Source organism: Alexandromys fortis, unplaced genomic scaffold (assembly GCF_014885135.2).
Source record: "Alexandromys fortis isolate MF-2015 unplaced genomic scaffold, M_Fortis_MF-2015_v1.1 scaffold_13, whole genome shotgun sequence".
NCBI classification, from domain to species: domain Eukaryota; kingdom Metazoa; phylum Chordata; class Mammalia; order Rodentia; family Cricetidae; genus Alexandromys; species Alexandromys fortis.
The window spans coordinates 10,421,637-10,444,742 of NW_026067908.1; the positions used below are offsets into that span (position 1 = coordinate 10,421,637).

At 41.1% G+C, this 23,106-nt stretch overlaps 1 protein-coding gene across 3 annotated transcripts in view; it reads right to left on the reverse strand.

The window, feature by feature from the left end:
• The window catches only part of Lepr (leptin receptor), an 84,215-nt gene extending 61,627 nt beyond the window's left edge, over positions 1-22,588 (reverse strand). Inside the window, exons 1-2 of one of the 3 annotated variants that reach the window (XM_050136268.1) lie at positions 22,142-22,588; positions 3,736-3,795 (exon numbers count right to left, since the gene is read on the reverse strand). In XM_050136268.1, the coding sequence (XP_049992225.1) occupies positions 3,736-3,775 (40 nt within the window). In that variant the 5' untranslated portion in view covers positions 3,776-3,795; positions 22,142-22,588. The remainder of the gene's footprint in view (positions 1-3,735; positions 3,796-22,141) is intronic. The other 2 variants (XM_050136267.1, XM_050136266.1) reach the window with 2 other exon arrangements.
• Between the last annotated feature and the right edge of the window lie 518 nt (positions 22,589-23,106).

Consider the following 23,106-nt stretch of genomic DNA (forward strand, 5'->3'; position numbering starts at 1 on the left):
TGGAGCACCGGACTGAAATCTCAAGGTCCAAATCAGGAGCACCAGGAGAGAGAGCATGAGCAAGGAACTCAGGACCGCGAAAGGTGCACCCACACACTGAGACGATGGGGATGTTCTATCGGGAACTCACCAAGGTCAGCTGGCCTGGGTCTGAAAAAGCCTGGGATAAAACCGGTCTCGCTGAACATAGCGGACAATGAGGACTACTGAGACCTCAAGAACAATGGCAATGGGTTTTTGATCCTACTGCATGTATTGGCTTTGTGGGAGCCTAGGCAGTTTGGATGCTCACCTTACTAGACCTGGATGGAGGTGGGTGGTCCTTGGACTTTCCACAGGGCAGGGAACCCTGATGGCTCTTTGGGCTGACAAGGAGGGGACTTGATTGGGGGAGGAAGAGGGAAATGGGAGGCGGCGGTGGGGAAGAGACAGAAATCTTTAATAAATAAATAAGTAAATTTTTAAAAAAAGAAACTATACCATCATCCTTCATCATACACAAAAATAACTTAACATGGATTCGTGGCCTAGCAGACCTGTAACTATGACTAGACTAAAGTCAAGCTGGGAAACACTGAGATTGAGCTATGTGATATTTTGAGACATACTCCTAAATCACAGGCATTTACAACAACAACAACAACAACAAAAAAGACAAAGATTATGTCAAACTCTAGTTCATCTCTGAGAAGGAAATATTCAACAGAGTGACTCTTTAGATGTCAAACTACAGAATGGGATAAAATGTCTGTAAACTATGTGCCCAATATGGGGTTACTATACAAAATAAACAAGGGACCCTGCACCAATACTGCACTAATTGAATTCTGTGGGTTAAAAAGAAAAGGAGGATTATGACATTGGGAGGGAGATTGAGAGTATGGGGGTAGAAGATGAATGTGACAAAGATATATTGTATACGTGTATGAAATTCTCAAAGAATTAAAAACACTTTAAAGCAACCCTATTTTAAGATGTTCAAAAGATACAAATAAATATCTGCCAAAAGAAGATACACAAAAAGCTGGAGAGATGCTTCAGCAGTTAAAAGCACCTGTTGCTCTTCCAGAAGACCCAGGTTCAATCCCCAGCATTCCCAGGGTGGTTTACAAAGATCTGTAACTCTAGTTTCAGAGAATTAGAACCCTCTTCTGACCTCCATGGGCACCAGGTACACATGTCATGCACAAACATGCAGGCAGGCAAAACACCCTTACAGTAGCTCATCCTCACTAATCAGCTGACCAGTCAAATCAAAATCACAATGATATGTCACCCACTCATGTTAGAAAGCCATTCTTAAAAAGACAAAACTAACAAGCATTGACCAAGGTACGGAGAAAGAAGACTCCTCACACACCATTGATAGGTGTGTACATCAGTACAGCCATTAGGGAAAAAAGCACCAATATGCCTCAGAAATGGGAGAATGCAGTTCAGCAACCCTACTACAATGTCTATCAAATAAAGCAAAATCACTCGTGCTGGTCATAGCACTGCTCATGATACAGAGTCACCCTAAGTATTAACAAATCAATGGGTAAAGGATTGTTTATGTACACATGTTTGCACTGACCAGCTTTTCATTTCCATAATGAAATATTGGACACAGCCTAGCTTTACAATAAAAGGGGTTTAGTTTTGGAGACTAAAAAGTCAAACAACATAGTAAATATTCAAGGAAGTGCTGTGGGACAATGGTTTTACCCTTTAAAGATTTGCTTCTTGTACTTGTTTAATAAAATGCGGACTGGCCAGTAGCCAGGCAGGAAGTATAGGCAAGACAGCCAGCAGGAAGTAGAGGTGAAGCAAGGAGAACAGGGGAATTCTGGGAAGAGGAAAGCTCAGTCTGCAGTTGTCACCCAGACAGAGAGGAAGCAAGATGAGAATGCCTCGCTGATGAAAGGTATCAAGCCAACATAGGCAAGAATAATGGGTTAATCTAAGATGTAAGAATTAGTTAATAAGAAGCCTGAGCTAATAAGCCAACCAGTTTATAATTAATGTAGACCTGTGTGTGTTTTGGGGGGACTGAACGGCTGCGGGACTGGACAGGACAGAAACCTCTGTCAACAAGGATGTCACCTGATGGTGTGAACATCAGTGGCAGGAGGATACCATGGGGTCAGGTATGAGCAGAGCATTGGATGAAGCCAGGTTTGTTAGATAGGATAACACCCACTAGGAGCCAGAATTTAAAGGTTCCACAGCACTTCCTGATACCATCATCCAAGGACCAAATTTCCCATCACAATGGATCACTGGGAGACAATCAATTTACAGACACTCTCAAACAACAGATATTATTCAATCATAAAAGAAAGGAAGCTACCGTTCTCAACACAAGGAGAGCATATGTTAAGTAAAGCCAGGCACAAAAAGGCAAATGCCACATGACTTCAATGCCATGTGAGTTCTAAATGAATCTACCTTAAGCAAGTAGAGAGCAGACTGTGAATCATGAAATAGCAGAGGAAGCTGTGGCTGAGTCAGTCAAATAATTTGTATATCTATACTTAGACAGGAGAAGGGCCAAAGATCTAACACACAGTGCACCAACTGTAGATAGTGACAATATATACCTTCTTGGAAAATGTTAGGTGAGCAGATATAAAGTGCTTAAAGCATTGAAATGATGATATGACATAATACACTTATCCATTAATTTCAACTCTCCATATTTTACAGATTCCAAAGCATTTCTTATGTGATAAATACATAGTAACAAAATACATACGTTATAATTACAAATGAATTTGAAAAAAAGTCTAGGCACCAAAAAACTAAATAATAAACTAGGTTTCCCTATGTTAAAAAAAAAAAAAAGAAAGAAACAACAACAACAAAAAAAAAAACGTTATGGGCAACGTATGGCTAGTTCCAAACAGGAGAATGTTTGAAAATGATGGTTCACTAAAACCACAAGACCATTAAAACAAAACAAAAACAAAACAAAAAACAGCTGAAGAAGCTTCCTCTGAAGGATAAGTCTACAACTGGTGAGAGGAGGGATAGGCATATATTTAACTCTTTTGGTATTCAGTGACCATTCCAAACATATGCAGCATTCCTTGATAATATCCCCCTCAGAGCGTCATACTGTCATGACTACAAAAGTTTACACCTGTATTTATATATGTGATTGTAGGTATGTGTGTGTGTGTGTGTTTCAGACCTTGCACTTAGATACCATTGGCTCTCCTGAGTCTCTGGTTTTCCAACTGCAGATTTAGAAGCTCTCAGTCTTTGAAATTAAATGATCCATTTGCTTATAAACATATGCACACATGTGTGAACACATGTGCACATGTGTATACTCATACATACACATATCATCATCATCAGTTCTGTTTCTTTACGGAGCTTTAAAACACAGTTAAAATTTCTTACAGTTTAGAAAGTCCTAAAATTTATCTCAGACCAACAAACTCAACAACCAGGTATTTGAAGTGTAAAACAAAAAAATCTCACCAGAAATATAGTCAACTAACTGCCCAACCTCACACACACATAAAATTCAAATCAATAAAATTGAAACACAATACTTGTCTTCTTTGATGTGGTAAAAGGTGAAGGAATGGTGACATGCATTGCTAGTGGAACTGCACAAGAACAGTTATTTATAGACATGGGTTGGGACCCCAAAACACCAAATTGCTGTTCAATATAAAAGTCTCTTTAGAAATTAATCTACAGAAATATCCTCCCAAATACACAAAAGTGCATGCAACTTACCCCAGTGTAACAAAGCCACATAGAATTTCTGACAAATCATCTTACTTCAGAGATGTACACCTGGAAAACAAAACAAAAAACAAAAATCAAAAACAAAGGAATGCACATAGAAAACTCATTGGCCATCTATGAAAAATACAAAAGTAAAAAGATTACAAATAAGTCTAACTTCAATGCTCTAATATATAGGGTCAATATTACAAAATCATTGCATGTTAAATTATACTAATTTTTGTGATGCATATCTTTTTTACAAAGTAAAAAGAATAATTAAAGTTTAAAAGTTACTTTGTTTCATTATGCTATACAATCCAGGGTAAGCACTGCAGGATAAGACTGAATTCTTAGCGAGGCAACTGTTCATAGTTTTGATTAAAAACATAACAGAAAATCTAATGACCATTAATATTACCACTGTTATATCTTTGTTATCCTTATTTCCTAGAGTTATTGTTACAATACTACAAAGTCAAGCAGTTATGGCACAGGTAATAATTTTACATTCAATTTCAATAAAAAGGAAAAAGGTTTACAAAATGCCTTTGTAAACACGTTAATTTGCAGATAAAGTAATATTGATATTAGAGAAATTAAAGGTCTGTCTCATGGCTTAGAACATCTCAATACAAAGGATAACTTCTGATAATGTTTCACATAAATTCTATTCAATCAGAAATGCACTCTATAAATAAAGTTATTTCTTCTGCTGTCATGAGTTAGAACGATAAAATTTTAATATATTGGGCTTGGAATTGTGATGAAATTCTACATAGTCTCTCTCTGTCTCTTTCTCTTTGTGTGTAAGTGTACGCATGTGTGTGTGTCTGTCTGTCTGTGGTGTGTGTGTGTGTGAACCTGAGGTCAACATCAGCTGTCTTCCTCTATGACTCTATCATTTTGAGGGCGGCAGAGAGGGACAGGCTTTCTCATTGAACTTGAAACTCTCCATTTCAGGGATCCTCCTGCCTCTACCTCCCAGCATTTGGATAATAGACATGTGCTCCCCCAATGTGTAACAAATTCCTCTGAGATAAAACATTTCATCATGGAGGGGAACTTGTTAAGAAACAGAACGTCCTGAGGGAGGTGAAGAAATTCATCCTACAGGGAATCTCTTTAGGCTCAGGAAGTAAACAACTCAAAAGCTTCAGGAAGTCCCTGAAACTGATCCGATTCACTAAGTCCCTCTTTCTCAAAGTATATGTAGGCAGGAAGGACTGCTGAGAGACACTCTCAGAAAAGCCTAACTGCCCAGGAGAGGCAGACCAGCCAACTGCCTGGAAAGGGCTAAGATCACATGAGCTGCCTGAAAGAGACGTTTTCCAGCCCATTGAGGTGCCTGCACATTGTGCAGGTGCTCCAGGTTTACGGTTTTCATGAGCTGATACCCAGGCTCAGGTGGGCTTTGGTGATGCTGCTGTCATTAAATCATCTCTGCTCTTGTAAGTAACCCCTCATCCATACTCCAATAAGTAACACCAATAAAAACATCAGTTGACTAACGGGGCTTTGGTGGTGGTCTTATTTCCGACTGCTGTCAGTCCCCTCTGTGCAGCAAGTACACTTTTTTTTTTTTTTTTTTTTTTGTCTCTCCAGGAATAGTGCCAAAGCCAACATGCACTTCAGGCACCGAGTCATCACCTAGTGCCATTTCTGTCTTCCCTATGATCTCAGTCTGAAGTTCAGCCTGATGTGTGGTGTATTTTGAGATGACAAGCCCTGAACTGGGTGTTATAAGTCTTAGGTTCAAGTTTGGGCTCTTCTAACCAGCCTCTAAGACTCGGGGTTTCAAATCCACCTCCCTCTTGCTTATCTGCAAATCTAACTGTCGGATGATTTTAGCAACCTTTTCCAGAGCTGCCTGCAAGTGGAAGTTTTATTTTAAAATAGAAATAGCACCCTCACTACAGATACTGCTATAAATGATCCAAAAACATGCTTCATATGAGGAACAGCACCAATTGATGGGTTGTTTGTTCCCCAGTTTGTATACTCTTGGGGACCCTAGACATGTATAAGCAGTTTGTATTTTAAAATATTTTTTCTAATATGCTTGTTTTTCAAACTGTGCTTTTCATCAGAACTTTGGTTCTTTTTTTAAAATTTACTTATGTATTATATATGTGTGTGTATGTGTGTGTGTGTGCTCTATGTACATGTATTCCTGCATAACATAAGAGGGCATCTGATCCTATTCTAGATGGTTGTGAGCCACCATGTGGATGCTGGAAATTGAACTCGGGACCTCTGGAAGAGTGGTCAGTGTTCCTAACTGCTGAGCCATCTCTCCAGCCCCCAGAGCTTTGATTCTTTATTTGAAATCTCTAAAAATTGGTTCAGTGCTTGGAATCCTCATAACCTAATTGTAAGAAATGTATGCAAGACACACACACACACACACACACTATTTTATATTACCTATTCCTAGTATCAGACTTCTCATCAAATAAACCCAAGAAGAATATTCATAATCAGGATGTGTCATGAACACAGTGTATTTCTGGAATACTTTGATAAACTAACCATAATTCCATCCCCAAAGAGATTTGATTTGCATTTAAATAACCAATCTACTAAGTGGCCAAATGCATCAGTTGGTCTCTTGAATAAGGAAGTTCACTGTCCCATGCAAGACAGAAACTACTCTTACAATGTTAATTCATGTCACCAGGTTCCATTCATATATGGGAGGCAAACAATTACAGATATGAACAGGTGTACAGACTGTGAACGTGATTTCTTACACAGATTCAATGAGAGAAATATTTATGTTCACCCAAAATAAAAGGAATTTAAAGACACTTACAGAAACACAAACATGACATAAAAATGACAGAATTTTAAACCTATGATTAAGAATAATAAAAATGGACATAAAGGATGTACCAAATGCCCTATGTAATATAATGTTTATATTCAGAGACTAGTTCTGCTACAGCCTTGGTCAGACAAGTTTCCTTGTGGTGGGCGGCAATTACTGCTGGTCAAAGTCTAGAGAATAAGTGTTCAGGTCCAAAGGGGACATCACTACTGGCCCCTCCAAGGCCAAAGGAAGAAGTGACAGGAAGAAAATAAGTGCTGGGGAAACACTGTTTTTGGACATCACATGCTGAGCTGTTGCATTTCCGAACAGTGGCTATTATTACCTGCACAACACTGGACCCCTTGACCTTCTTTAACGAAGGACAAGTGGGCTCATGAGGTTCTACCCCTCCTGAGGCTACATAGGCAGTTAATAGTTACTAGGGGGAGAGAGAGATTTTCTTCAGTGATGTAGCGATGGGTAAGTTCAACTATTTAAAAACCATCCACTCATGTTCCCACAAGTAACCATAAATAAACTATTTGGCATTAGCAATAAGAGAACAATAGTTGGTTCAAGAGAGAAGCTGGCAGGCAAAAGAAGACTTTCGGGATGAGGTTTAATGGGAGAAAGGTCCTGAAGACCACAATCCGGCCATGAGGCAGGGAAGCATTAGAAAAGGAACAATAAAATGTACCATAAACAGCAAAAGAGGGCTTTAAATGGAAGGAGAGGCTTCCCTTTAGAAAGGTTCTTCATTACAAGAGATAATAAAGGAAATAAACAGCAAGCCAACAGCCAACATCAAACTAAATGGAGAGAAATTCACAGCAATCCCAATGAAATCAGGAGCAAGACAAGGTTGTCCACTGTCTCCATATCTATTCAATATAGTTCTTGAGGTCCCAGAGCAATAAGACACCAAAAGGAGATCAAGGGGATACAAATCGGAAAAGAAGAAGTCAAACTCTCACTATTTGCTGATGATATGAAAGTTTACATAAGCGACCCCAAATATTCTACCAAGGAACTTCTACAATTCATAAACACTTTCAGTAATGTAGCAGAATACAAGATTAACTTAAAAAAAATCAGTAGCCCTCCTTTACATAGACAATAAATGGGCTGAGAAAGAAATCAAAGAAACATCACCTTTCACAATAGGCAAAAATAGCATAAAATATCTCAGAGTAACTCTCACCAAACAAGTGACAGACTTGTATGACAAGAACTTTAAATCTTTGAAGAAAGAAATGGAAGAAGACACCAGAAAGTGGAAAGATCTCTCATGCTCTTGGGTAGGTAGAATTAACATAGTAAAAATGGCATTCTTACCAAAAGCACTCTACAGATTCAATGAAATGTCCATCAAAATCCCAGCAAAATTCTTCACAGATCTCAAAAGAACAGTACTCAACTTCATGTAGAAAAGCAAAAAACCTAGGATAGCCAAAACAATCCTGTACAATAAAAAGAACTTCTGGAGGCATCACAATACCTGACTTCAAACTCTACTACAGAGCTACAGTACTAAAAACAGCCTGGTATTGGCATAAAAATAGACAGGAGGACTAATGGAACCGAATCGAAGACCCGGATATTAATCCACACATCTACAAACACCTGTATTTTTGACAAAGAAGCAAAAAAAATCAAATGGAAAAAAGAAAGCATATTTAACAAATGATGCTGGAATAACTGAATAGCAACATGTAGAAGAATGAAAATAGATCCATATCTATCCCCATGCATGCAACTCAAATCCATATGGATCAAAGACCTCAACATAAAGCCAGCCACACTGAACCTCATAGAAGAGAAAGTGGGAAGTACACTTGAACACACTGGCACAAAAGACCACTTCCTAAATATAACCCCAGTAGCACAGACACTGAGAGAAACAATTAATAAATAGGACCTCCTGAAACTGAAAAGCTTCTGTAAAGCAAAAGACATGGTCAACAAGACAAAATGACAGCCCACAGAATGGGAAAAGATCTTCACTAACCCCACATCAGACAGAGGACTGATCTCCAAAATATACAAAGAACTCAAGAAATTGGTCATCAAAAGAACAAATAATCCAATTAAGAAATGGAGTACAGACCTAAACAGAGAACTCTCAACAGAGGAATCTAAAATGTCTGAAAGACAATTAAGGAAATGTTCAACATCCTTAGTCATCAGAGAAATGCAAATCAAAACAACTCAAAGGTGCCATCTTGCACCTGTAAGAATAGCCAAACTCAAAAACATGGATGACAATTTATGCTGGAGAGGTTGTGGGGTAAAGGGAACACTCCTGCATTGCTGGTGGGAATGCAAATTGGTACAACCCCTTTCGATATCAGTGTGACGATTTCTCAGAAAATTAGTAAACAACCTTCCTCAAGACCCAAAAATACTACTTTTGGGTATATACCCAAAGGATGCTCAATCGTGCCACAAGGACATGTGCTCAAGTATGTTTATAACAGCATTGTTTGTCATAGCCAGAATCTGGAAACAACCTAAATGCCCCTCGGCCGAAGAAGGGATAAGGAAATGTGGTAAATTTACACAATGGAGTACTACACAGCAGAAAAAAATAATGACATCTTGAAATGTGCAGGCAAATGGACGGAGCTCAAAAACATCATATTGAGTGAGGTAACCCAGACCCAGGAAAATAAATATCCTATGTACTCACTCATAAGTGGCATTTAGACATAAAGCAAAGAAAACCAGCTTACAATTCACAATCCCAGAAAACCTAGACAACAATGAGGGTCCTAAGAGAGAGATACATGGATCTAATCTACATGGGACATAGAAAAAGACAAAATCTCCTGAGTAAATGGGGAGCATGGGGACCGTGGGAGAGGGTTGAAGGGGAGGGTAGTTATAGGGAGGGGAGCAGAGAAAAAATGTAGAGTTCAATAAAATCAATAAAAAAGAAAAAAAAGAATGAGAAAAAGAGCCATCATGGACACGGCAATGGGGGAAGCCCAGAAGTGGAGCTTAGATATAAATGGGGGAAGCTTCAGGGGGAAAAAAACCCAGAACAGAAAAGATAGCCACGGTTTATACATCTTAGGAGGTGAAGAAAGTTTTAGACTGTATGATTTTGACGAGAAAAGTCTGTGTGACACGGAGCATGGAGGAGTCAGTTGCAGGATAGGACCATAAATAAGGAATTATAAAAACCATCACATTCACAGCTTTTAATTCTCAGTCTCCGAAAGACAGCTATGAAGGGCATGGCTGATTTCTTCAAGCTGTAGGATCTGGCCTCTTAGACTGACCAGCGACTTAAAAACAGTTGATTCACAGAACAAAGAAAAGCAAAGTAAAGGAGGACTAGCTGGGAAAGGAAAGAGGATCCATGAAAGTGGGAGGGGACAAGAGAGGGGATAAAGAGATTAACATGATCAGAATCTATTATCTACATGTGGGGAAATCATAATGAAACCGTTTCTTCTATCTAAGAAATAGATATTAATAAAGAACTTTTAAAAAAAATCAAGCAAAGAGTAAACTAATGTTGACCAAAATAAACCTAACACTGCAAACGCCGTTCATTTGAATATGCTTCCTAATAACAAGCCAGAGCTTCCGTACCTGCAGACATCAAATAAATCCAAGCTACTTAACAAAAAGGGAACAGAAAACCCAACACCAGACCCTTGGGCTTCTTTTATAAGGACATTAATACTATAAATGAGGTATTCACCTTTAATTTTATCTTAAATCCCTCATTGCTTGTGTGTGTGTGACCACATGTGTATATGTACATGTCAGATGCCCTCCCCAGTTGGTACCCACCTTCTGTCTCTGAAACAGGGCCTCTCACTTGGACCTGGAACATAACAGTTTAGTCACTATCTATATATGTATGTATGCATGAGGTACTGGCATGTGTGATGTGTGTGTATGTGCATGGGATACAGGTATATATGTGTATGTATATATGTGCATGGGTGTAGTATACGATATTTGTTTTATATATTATATGCAGTGTGTATATGTGGTGTATGTACTATGTGGATGTGTGAGGGGTTATGTATGGAGTGTGTGTTGTATGTGTACATGTATGTGTGTATGGTATATGTTTATTGCACAGTATGTGTGAAATATAAGGTGTGTTGTATATATGTGAGGTATGTATTGTGTGGGGTTGTGTATTGTGTGTGGTATGTGTGCATGCAACTGTGTATTGTATATGTATATGTATGTGTATGTAGTATATGTTATATATTTATGTGCAATGTTACATGTGTATATGTGTGTTTTGTATTCTGTGGAATGTGTGGGATATATCTATATTATGTGAGTGTGTGTGGTACAAAGGTATGGTATGAGAGCTGTGAGTATAATGTATGGGTGTGTACAGAATATATATGGTATATATGTTGCATATGGTATATATTTTGTGAATATGTATAGTGTATGATGTGTGTGGTGTGTGTACAGTATTCATGCATGATGTTTATTTGGTGTGTGTACATGTGTATTTGTATGTAGTGTGCATGTGTGTATATACATGTGTGGTATGTTATATGTGTATGTATATGGTTGTGTGTAATATTTATATGTTGTGCATGTGTGTGTATTATGTGTGGCATGCCTTATATATGATGGGGATGGAATATATGTGCATGTAGAGGCATACATACGGCATATATTCTGTGTATGTGTGTCATTTATGCTTGTGTGGGGAGATGTGGAATGTATGGTGTATATGTTGGGTATGATGTGTGATATGTGTGTGTATGTGTGGTGCATGTGTGTGTGGAGTTATTAGGGTGTGTGCACTGTGTATGTATATGGTGTGTGCATGAGGTTTATGGAATATGTATGTATGGGGGTTGTATATGTGTTATGTGTGTTTACATGTATGGTCTATTATATACATGTATATATGATATATGAATATGAGCATATATACATGCTGTACATGTGTGATTATGTGCATTGTTTTGTAATATGTTTATGTGTATATATAGTGTATATACATATGTGAGGTATATGGTATATATGAGTGGTCTATGTGTATGTGTGTGTGCGTGTGTGTGAACGAGTGGTATATTAGGTAGATTATTTGTATAGTTGGGTTTTCATTTACTGTGACAAACACCATGGCCAATGACAACGTGGGAGAAAAGGGTTTATCCTGTTCACACTTGACATCACAGTCCATCATCATCAAGGAAGTCAAGGCCGGAACCCGGAAGAGGAACTGAAACAGAAGCTTATTGGCTCCGTCCACCTGCTCTCTTACAGCACCTGGAGCCACCAGTCCAGGGTGACAGTGCCCACAGTGAGCTGGGTCCTCCCACATCAATCATCAGTCAGGAAACTACACAAAAGGCTTCCCGCAGTCTAATCGGATGAGGGCATTTTCTCCATTGAGAGTCCCTCTTCCAAAATAACTCCAGCTTGTGTCAAGGTGGCATAAATCGAGTCAACACATGGGTGTTCGACATATATGTGATGCGACTGTGTACACGTATATATATATGCTTATATGTGTTTATATGCGAAGTATGTGATATGTACCTGTGTGTAGCTATCGTGTCGTATGTGTATATGTATGAGGGTGTGGTATATGTACTTGTTAGTGTGGGTATGTGCATATGGGAAGTATGTGGGCGTGCATGCGTGTGGTGGCATGAGATGACTCTGTGTCTGTCTTTCCTCAACTAACTGCTCTCCACTTCTATCTTTTTGGGTACAAGGTCCCTTGCTAAACCTGAAGCTCATGAGTTCAGCTAGGCTGGTTGGCCAATGGGCTTCAGGGATCTATCGGCGCCTAACCCTGCAGCACCAGAGCTGCAGGAGAAGGCCACTCATTGTCCCCAGCTTTCCACATTGGTTGTAGGAATGAAAACTCAGGTGCTTGTGCTCGTGTGGCAGGCGTTTTGCCAGCTGAGTCGTCTCTCCTAAATCCGTATTTGAGTTTTAAAAATAAAATATTTTTATATATTTTAAGAAATATAGTAGGTAATTGTAAATATTTGTGGAGTAAATTAACATAGATGGTATACAGTTCCATATCTTTAAAATGACGTTTTTTAAAGCTTTTCAGGAATTTAGACAGAGAAGATGGTTGGTTGGAATATGCAACATTTGAAGAAAGCTTTAGAGAATCCATCGTCTGGCCTGAAAGGAACCCGCGTGACTGCTGGATGTTCAGTCAGTCATCCACCCTGCAGAGTGGACCAGACACGGAGGGCCTGGTAAACACATCTCACTATAAACTCCACACAAAAGAAAATTGGCAACTCTTCAGGAGCTTCAGCGCTCGGGAGAATGAGCCCTTTGCCTCGCCTGGGCAGCACAGCAGAGTTGACCCTGTACAGGGGCGTGAGTGAGCCAGCCCTGAGGGTATGTGAGGGCATTGCTGGTACCACCTCCCTAGTCTGTGGCACCCGGACAAGGGAAAGATGCGCCCCCTTGTACCTACTGCCTCCAGCTGGTGAGGGAGCTTACCCCTCTCCCAGAGGCAACATTCAGGAAAGAGGACCCTGAACCTTATCCGGGCAGCACCGCGGAGGTTCGCAGCCAGGGCACACAAGGGTAAACTAGCTGGTCCGTGGATAGCAGCATGGGAATCCTGGCCCTATCCCACATCTGCCATATGGTGGCATGGGCTGGGGAGAGACGCCCCCGCCCCTGCGCTCGGACCATCAGTGTTTGAGGCAGGTGGGAGAACTGGCCCTGCCCCTCATCAGCTGAGCACTCAGGAGAGTGGTCCCTACTCCACGCCTGGGCAACATAGAGCTGACCCTGAAGGTGAAGGTGTGGGAGAACGAACCACAAGGACAGGAAAGTGGGAGAACTGGCCCAGCCCCTTGCTCATCACTGCAAGAGGTGAACTTGCCAGAACAATGCAAGAGAGCTCGCCCTGGTGGTGAGGACAAGAGAGAGCTGGCAGGCTGACCAACCCTGCAAATACCCAGGCCCAGAATCCGGGTTGACCAACGCCAACATCCACCCCCATGCAGGATCTGCTGGAGCACATGAAGGGACTGGTCCTGCGGACCCAAAGCTGCAGGATTTCCACAACACGGGAAATCAGCAGGATGACCAAGAGGAGTCCCAGTAAAGGCCCAGCATCGAGAGTGTAGCAGAAACCAGAGGTCTCAAACCAGACCGATGACTCTTTGCAATAAACACTTGGAAGTAAGAAAGATCTCTGGATAAAAGAGTTGGCTATGTGACTCGCTGTGTCGCAACGCAGCTTCCATGATGGGACTCATTTTTCTTTCTCTCTTTTTTCTCTTAAATTTTATTTTATTTTGGCGGTAGGGGGAGAGGTTGCAAGGGCAGAGGGTTGATACAAAGGATGGGGAAGTGAATGGGATGGAGATGCACGATGTGAAAGACACGAAGAATAAAGACGAAACCTAAAAAGGAATCAGACTCGCGTTCTACTGAATGGTCGTATTTTGGATTTTCTGAGGAAGATCAGATGGCTCAATTTTTATAACAAATGATTACTTCGCCGTTTTTATCTATTAAATCCACAAACAAAATCAAAAGCAGTCTCAGTCAGTGTCTGATGAGCAATTAGACTGAAAAGAAAATCCTTTGTAACTTGCTCCAGTAATCTCCCAGTCTCTGAGCCTGTGGAGATGCCTGTGAATTAGAAAACCAAGCCTGACACTCTGCTTGCTTTGACAAATATCTCAAGTGGTTCCAGCTACTGCTAATGTTTCTGCACTTCCTGTTAAAGACGCCTCTATTTCATACTTAAATAACAACCTCTAAGCATTTCATTTGAATATACATGAACTACTATTTCTTCAAGAGTCAAATTTTAAGAAAATATATACAGCCTGATCTATTTCTAATGACTTTATCATTTTAAGTGTGTCTGCTTTCTTCACTTACAATAGGAATTTGCCATGTGTTCCTCTCAATGTGCCTGGTGCCTGAGGAGGCCAAAAGGAATGGTCAAATCCTCTGGAACTTGAGTTGAAGGCACTTACGAGCCACCGTGTGGGTGCTGGGAATTAAACCTTGGTCCTCCAAAAGCAGCAGCCAGTGCTCTTAACCACTGAGCCATCTCTCCAGTCCCTTAAACCTTTTTTTAAAGTAAACAAGACTTTTTCACAAGTAGGGTGGCACACTCCTATAATGACAGTATTTAGAAGATGACCATAAGATTGAGGCCAGCTAAACTGTACAATGAGTTTCAGGCCAGCCAGGGTTTCATCAGGTCTTGGAACAAAACAAAACAAAACTTTCCCATTACCTTGGCATATGCATCTGTTCCTTTGAAAACACGGCTTCGAGTGCTTTCTTCACTTACAGTATCCAGCTTTGGCAAAGACACTTAATGCCAACTTTACACACACACACACACACACACACACACACACACATGCACACACCTGCACACAACCTAAAAAAAAAAAAAAGAAGAAGAAGAATCCCTGGGAGCGAAGAGATGGCTCAGCAGTTACTATCAGTACTGCTCCTGCAGAGGACCCAAGTTTGGTTCCCAGCACCCACACATCAGACATCTCACACAGCCTGTGTTCCCAATTCCAGGGGATCTGCTGCCTTCTTCTGACCTCTGTGGGAATCTGCACTCACACGCACAAACCTACACATCTATACACACATACACATACAACAAAGTAAATCTTAAAAAAAAATAACTAAATCCTTACGAGAGAATTCCCTAACTAAAATATTTATTTCTGTACTTTTCTTATATGAATAATATGCTTTAATTTTTTTTAGACCAGGGGCTGACAAAATGGCTCAGTTGGTGAAAGCACCTGCTGCCAAGCCTGACAGCCTGAGTTCGATCCCCGAGACTCTACTGGGAAAGGAAAGAACTGACTCCCACACACAATGTGGGACCTCATGACATGCTGAGGCACGTGTGTGCGCACATGTAAACAAAGTAATAAAACATTTAAAATAAAAATAAGCCTAAGTAAATTCTTCCCGGTGAGCTGAGAGCTAAAATTTTAAATGAAGAAAAAAGTAAGAATCCTAAGCTCATGGTGGCGTATCATTAAAGATCGATGGTGCCTAATATTTAAAGAATCCAACTATTTGAAAAGGGTGAACCAGTGATATCGCATTTGCTTAAAGTTCATAAAAGTTTCCAAAAGTGAATACTTGCTTGCCCTTGCGTGAAGACTGGAAAGGAATGGAAGGCCCACTGCAGTCAGGGAGCTGTGTGAGATCAGCCATGGGGACAGTGACAGGCAATAGGAAATCCTGTGGAAGATCTGATTCACAGGTCTGGAATGTGTTTGCCAAAGACAAGCAAGCCAAGAACCAGGCACTGCTTTCTATGGTCTGCTCTCTACCTCCTACTAGTTCTATGAGACAGTCTTTCCTCGATCACACCTGTGACGGGCACCACTGCTCTGAAACCCAAGGCCATTAGAGAAATACTTAGGTATCTCCCACGTGGGTCTCATATGATTAATACGCATGATTTTAAAGGATGCACCTTATAAACATAGTGGAAATATGATTAATGAATATTTGTTTGTGTGTTAAGTGAACTTACTCTCTATTTAAAACGAGTCAGTGGTCTCACTCCCTCTTGCTCTGTGTGTGTGTGTGTCTGTCTGTCTGTCTGTCTGTTTCTCTGCCTCTGTCTCTCTCTCTCACACACACACACACACACCATCACTATGTATGTACACGATTTATCTTTTTTCATCTCCTAGACAGACACTTGAGCATCTTGGCTCAGAAATTCTGTTGGTGGATACAGAATACAATTGTTCAATTATCTCGTGTTTATAGTTTCTTAATTTTCATAGGTTAAACACCCAAATCACAGCTGCCAGTCGAAGCAAAATGAGGAAATATAATGCTGGGGGAAAACCTAAGTTGTCCTTGCGTTCATGAGACAGACATTTGGTAACAGCTGTTCTTACACACGACTTCACATTTTTTAAAGCTGATTATAACATCATTACAAAAGCGCCTGTGAATCTGTTTGGTTCAAAATTTTGGTTATTACTTAATAAAAATATATATCATGCTTAGCAGAGTCTCACTATGGCTGGCCTGGAACTCCCTATGTAGACCAGGTTGGCCTCAAACTCACAGAGAATTTCTACAAGAGCTGTGATTAAAGACACATGCTATGGACCCTTGCTTATTTTGATTTGTTTGCGTGGTTTGTTGTTGTTGCTTTGTGACTTAATAATCTGACCATTAGTTCTGTCCTCTAAAGATTATTTTGCAACACGCACCTGGATTCTTGTAGCCTTCTATATAGCAGCTTCCATGGGTCAAATATGCTTCCCAAACACATGTGTCGGGAGCTCAGGCCACAGAACAGCATTATTGGAAGGTTAAGGTTTAACGATAAGGTTAAGGTCGTACACAAGCTAACACTATTGCTGGACTATTTTGGTTTTGTTTACGTTTGTCCTCCTTGGCCTCCGACTCGTGCTTGCTTCCAACCCTGCCAGGATGTAATGTATCAAGAAAGGTCCATAGATACAGCCCCTTGCCATTGGATTTTCCACCTTCAGAATTCTGAGTTGAATATTATTTATTCCATCTTCGTTATAAATTACTGTCTGTGGCATTTTGTTATAGCAATAGGAAAAAGTATGGAAGGGACCAAGTGAGGGGGGTTGAAAAAAGAAGGGAGGAGCCTAAATAGCCGTATTTGGGGAATCAACTTTGTAAATGTGTTCTATCCGTTCTCACAGTTTGGATCTGAAAAGTCTCCGAGAGGCTCTCTGATTTGATCACTCACTCCACAGATGGTATCTGAGAAGGTTCTAAAGGTTTTGGTGGCAGGGGTGGGGGTGGGAGACACCGAACTCAAGGAGGTTGGGTCTTATGGGGTATGTTATCCCTAGCTGCTTTCTGTCTGCTGTGATGTGAACAGGTCTTCCTCCACCTGCTCCTGCCTTCATGCTAGTCTGCTCAGATGCGTGGAAGCAAGAGACTAAGGACCTAGTCCTCCAAAATCTTGACCTAAATTAGATTTTTCCTACTATAAGTCGTTATCTATTCTGACCACAGAATATCCAAAGTAATTAATACCATCATCTAATGAAGCAGTTCTCCATCTGGGGGCCATGACCCTTTCATGGGGAGTCACATAGCAGATATCCTGTATATTAGGTATTTACATTATGATTTAGAACAGTAGCAAAATGAAGTAGCAATGAAATAATTTTTATGGTTGGGGTGACCACATCTGTATTAAAAGGGTCACAAGTGTTAGGAAGGTTGAGAACCACTGAATTTCCAGCAATAAAAAGAGAAAGTCAGAACAGTCAATCAGCAGGAAAAAAAAAAAAAAAACCAGAAAAGTACCTGAACAATTCTGACACACTACACCCGAGTCCACACACTGGAGTTGAGACTGAAACACACACACACAAAATTAAAATTTCTGCCCCTGTGATGGTCTCATTCTAGTGATAATGGAACTGAAAAGTATACACATGGCGTTTTAGAAGGGGAATAAACTCTATGGAGAAAAAAAGCAAAGAAAAAGGGGACATTTTTCTTTGCAAAGTAAGAAGTCAGGCAAGATCAAATATCACCTGCAGACGTTTGAACAAAGACTTGGGAGACGTGGGTTATAGAGAAAACCATATAGACACCCAGAGATGAGCAGTCCAAACAGAGGAAGCTGAAGTGTAAAGATGGTCACTGCTACACTCAAGGAAAGCCAGGAGCCCAGGAGGAGGAGGAAGAGGTAGGAAAAGGATGAACAAAAGATCAGAGGGATCTTATAATTATTGCAAGGATTTGGGCTTTGACAACATCTGAACTGGAAAGCCACCAGAGTGTTTGGAGCAGAAAAGTGTCATGATGTGATGGGTACGCTTTACTAAAATTTTTATTTTAGGGGCCGCAGAGATGGTTCAGTGGTTAGCTCCTCTAAAGAACCAGCGATTTATTTGATTCCCAGCACCAAAATGATGGCTCACAACCATCATGGAATCTGACACCCTCTTCAGGTTTCCGTGGGCACCAGGCACACCCATGGTATACCTACATACATATATGTAAAAAATTTTAATTATTATTTATTTATGTATGAGTATTTGTTCACATGCCTGGGCATACCCACAGAAGCCAAAAGAGGGCATAAGAGTTCCCTGGAGTTAGAGTTAGACTTGGTTTGATTGTGCACTGCCTAGCATGGTGCTGGGAACTGAACCCAGGTCATCTGGAAGAGCAGCAAGCACTCTTAACTGCTTAGCCATCTCTCCCCCCCCCCAACCCCCACATGTATTTTAAAAGGAAAACCTTTTTCTTTTATTTTCTCTTTCTTTCTTTTCTCTTTCTTTCTTTCTTTCTTTCTTCCTTACTTTTCTTTCTTTTTGAGAATAGATCGAAGAGAACAAAGGCTATAAAAGGATTAATTAAAGGGTCCCTGCAATAATCCAAAGGTTAGGGCAGTCTGTAATGGCCACTGAATTAACTGAAGCAATTGTGTTCTGGGTTTATTTTGAAAATGAGGCCAAGAAGATATATATACATATATATATATGGGGTATGATAGAATGTAAGGGATGAACCTTGACTCCAAGGTTTAGGACCTAACTAATCTGAAAGATGGAGATGACAGCGACTGCAGACAGGGGATCATGAAGATCCTACTGGGAGCACATTGAGCTAGAAATAACTATCTACTGGACAGCCACGTGAAGATGCTGAGCGGGAGGCTGGGTAAAGGGGTCTGAGGCTCAGGGCAGGAACTATCACTTTCTGAGTCCTCAGTATACACAGAGAGAGATTACAAGAAATGTCCAAAGAGTGGAGAGAGAAGAACAAACACGGAAGGAGCTGAAAGATCAGCAGAGCAGACAGAAGGGCACAGACTCTGAGGAGGAAAGCAGGGAAGTACATACTGTCCTGGGCAGGAGGAGAAAGAGGGGGCAGCTGGGACAGGGCTGTGAATGGGTGAAGTGCAGTGAACACTGAGACCAAATGGCAAGGGTGAGGTCATCAGAGACCTGACAGTTCCATAGACCTGGGCAGAGTGTCCAGAACTAAAGTGCCATAGGAATGGGCTTAGGAGAGAAAAGTAAAAACATCGACAATATGAACAGCTCTTTTGGAAGTATTTTGTTTTAGAGGACAGAGAAGAAACTAACAATATCATAGACATAATATATAGCCTAAATAATCTACAAAAGGACACACTCAACATTCATATAAGTTTTCCTTTAAAATAGGCAAAACTAGGCTTGCGGTAAGAAAGAAGCAAGTAACAAGTCTGGACATTATCAGGTTATCCTCCATGAATAATGAGTAGAGAGGTATTTGTCTTATAATTAATTACCCATTGCAATGATTTGCTATATAGTTTAGCAGCCAACAAAATCATTTTATGCATTTCTCTCTATATTTGCCACAGTTTAAATGCTAAAGACCAAGGTCAAATGACAACAGACAGACATGTCACTGCCGTACTCTAAAATCCACCTAGAAGAGCTGGATGCTGCTCGCTCAGTAGAGTGCTTGCCTGGGAAGCCCTGGGTTTGATTCCCAGCACCCCATAAACAGGGTGGTCCATACCTGTAATCCCAGCACCTGGGCAGCACAGGCAGGAGAACTTCAAGATCATCCTCAGCTACAAGGTGAGCTTAAGGCCAGCCTGGGCAATATGTTGTTTGTATGTTTGGGGTGTACGTGTGTGTGTGTATGTGGTTGAGAAGACATATTCTAAACTATAAACAGATCAAATTTAAACAGAAACTCCCAAAGCCTGTATGTGTGAAGTCTGGCCAGTAGGTGAGCATGTGCGCTTTCCTAATTTAATTAAAATTGGAATTTGTAAATCACATACAATCTTAAGAATTTGAACTGAGCATAAGCTTTTTCTTCATTTTTAACTCCACAGGACATATTTTTTTTTAGTATGAATGTTTGCCTCTAAGGATAAAAAAAAAAGAATGCAATACAGTATCTGCCAAGGGAATTCATTTATTTTGGCTTTTTTTTTCTGGATATGTTTAGGTCTTATTTCCAAGACCTCCCACTTGACAAACACAAACCATTTGGTCCTATATTAGTGATCTAAGTGTGAAGCAATGACTGGGTTTTTTTTTCCTTGATAAATTCATGGGAGAATAAAGCCTCACATTGCAAAAGAAGAAGGGGGCCCTTGCCAAGCATCACAGCTCCCCCAGCTGTGAATGAACTGGCCTGGGTATGAGCAGCAGATGGTTGCAAAGTCCCAGTTGTTTCACAGACAAGCACCAGCAGAGTATCTGAGGTCTAAGACTCCCTGGCTCACCAACATGGAATTCACTTCACCCTGTTCACATTTCAAAGGGGGTAAGCCTCTGCTTCAGGACGTTCTATGGGGAAGACAAATGTCTGGCTAGCTGATGCCCTTTCCAGCCTAAAGGCAGCAAAAGAGCTGGAAATAAGTTAAAATGTGCTCACAAAGGAGTACTTCAAACCCATTCTGCTCTCCCAGATTGCATACAAAGCATTTGTGGGTGGTAAAAGATTATTTCATTTTAGACCATGCCCAACAAAAAGAGCTAGAAAATGCTTCTCTGTCTATCCTAACTGGCAATGTTGAACTCTCAGTTTTCAAACCAGTAACAGGAAAATATTGCATGTCGTGATGAAAGCTACTGTTTCATTCTGTACCTGCATAAGTGAGTCGAGGTGTTTGGTTTTTTATCAAAAGTGAAGCAAAAGGTAATGGTATTGATGCTTTATAGTATGTGTTTGTGTGTGTGTGTCTGTTTGTGTGTGTGTTCCTAATTTCTGGTTGATCTACTTAGTTAACCTCTGCTATTTTCTGGGATCCATTCCAAGACTGTGAAACCTATCACTGAAGTTGGCATCTCCGTTATTGAGGTTCTTTTCAGAGGCACTCTGAAGTGGTCTGAAAAACCATTTTTTTTCTACATTCTGCACACAGCTTATGCTAAAAGGCCATAAGCACCACCCAGTAATTGATGGGAAAGTTACAATTTTTGGTCTAAAGTATTCTTTTCCTCCAAATATGCAATACCAAAAAAAGTACTATGTTAAAGCTACACATTTAGGCATTTCTCTTTCTTCTTTCTTTCTTTTTATTTCTTTTGGTTTTCAATGTTGGAGACATTAGCTTAAAGGTACTTTGATTCTTTACATCAGTGCCAAGGGACTCATTCATGTATAGACTATATATTTCCAAGTTCTTTACAAATGTTTTGTTTTCTCTACAGCTGTTAGCTGAAAAATCCTGAAAACATAGGTAAGTGCACATAAGAACCCCAACCGCAAGACCATGAAATTAGCAAGACTGACAATTTCAGAGTCTACATTTTTTTAATATGAAGTACACCTGAGCTATTATTAAGAGTACCTCAGAAAAGATATTAATCCAACCCTCTAAATATAATAGATGAAGAAACCCACGGAGGTTTGTTTAAGCACACACCACTAGAGGAAACCACAGCAGAACTCAGGTGCTATATCCCCAGGTCCGGAGCCTCTGGAGGTGCTCCTGTGTTTCTCTCTCTCTCTCTCTCTCTCTCTCTCTCTCTCTCTCTCTCTCTCTCTCTCTCTCTCTCTCTCTCTCTCTCTCTCTCTCTCTTCCCCCCCCAAGTATTTTCTCTCCCCCAATACCCAGTTTCTTAGATGGCGTCAACATACCTGAGTTTGCAGCAGGATTCCTCCGTCCGATCTGGGTTTTTTCCTCACCGCTGCAAATCCTTTTAAAGGAGTGCTTCGGCTGGGGCTCGGCTTGGGGCTTTGGTTGGCTGGCCGGGTGCCTTTTCTATTTGTTTTGTTTTTAATTTGCTCGGGGAAAGGGAAGAGGGTGGGAAACTAAACCCGCCCCACAACACATTTTTTTCCCTTGTGTCTTTCAAACCAACCCCCCTTCTCTCTCGGCCCGCGGGGCTTAAGGGGTTGCTGTCGCAGTCCCAGGCAGTTTCCAAAGTGGCAGGAGGCCTGGAGAAGTTACACAGCCCTCCGCAGGTGCCGCCCAAATCAACAGCCCAGGTCCCCAGACCTGCTGCGTCCTGCTGCGCAGTCCTGGGCGGTCCCGTGCCAGGGGTTCAGGACGGAAATGGGGTCCCGCCTGTGTCACGGGGTGATGCGAAGCAGGGAATGCCTGGGTTCTGTGTCGCTGGATCTGGAGGTGCTGGTGACTAGCGCGCGGGCGCGCCGCTCTAGGGCACTGGCCACACAGGTGACCGCGCGGCAGCGGGGACGCTGCGCGCGTGGCCGAGGCCGGCGCTCGGGCGAACCTTGGGCTGCTCCTGTCCTCCCTGGCCTCCACAGCAGCAGGTGTGGGAAATGCCGCACTCATGAACACAAGGACTGGGAGAAATGGGAAAGGGAAACAGAAAAGACCCCAAACAGGGAAGTCGTGAGCTCCCTGTCCCCCAAAGTGCATCAGTCATCATCTCTGCCTTGCTTGTCCCAAAGGAAGGAGGGCCATTCCTTAATCTAGTAAATTAATGATCCCCTTGTTTTCCATCCTGGAACTCAATGATATTGATGTGGCAAGTCGGGAAAAAAAAAAGTATCTGTCGTTATAGTCAGATTCCAAGCTCAAACTACATAAATATTTTGTTGTTCTCCGATCAAAATGTGTATTCATTTATCTGTTT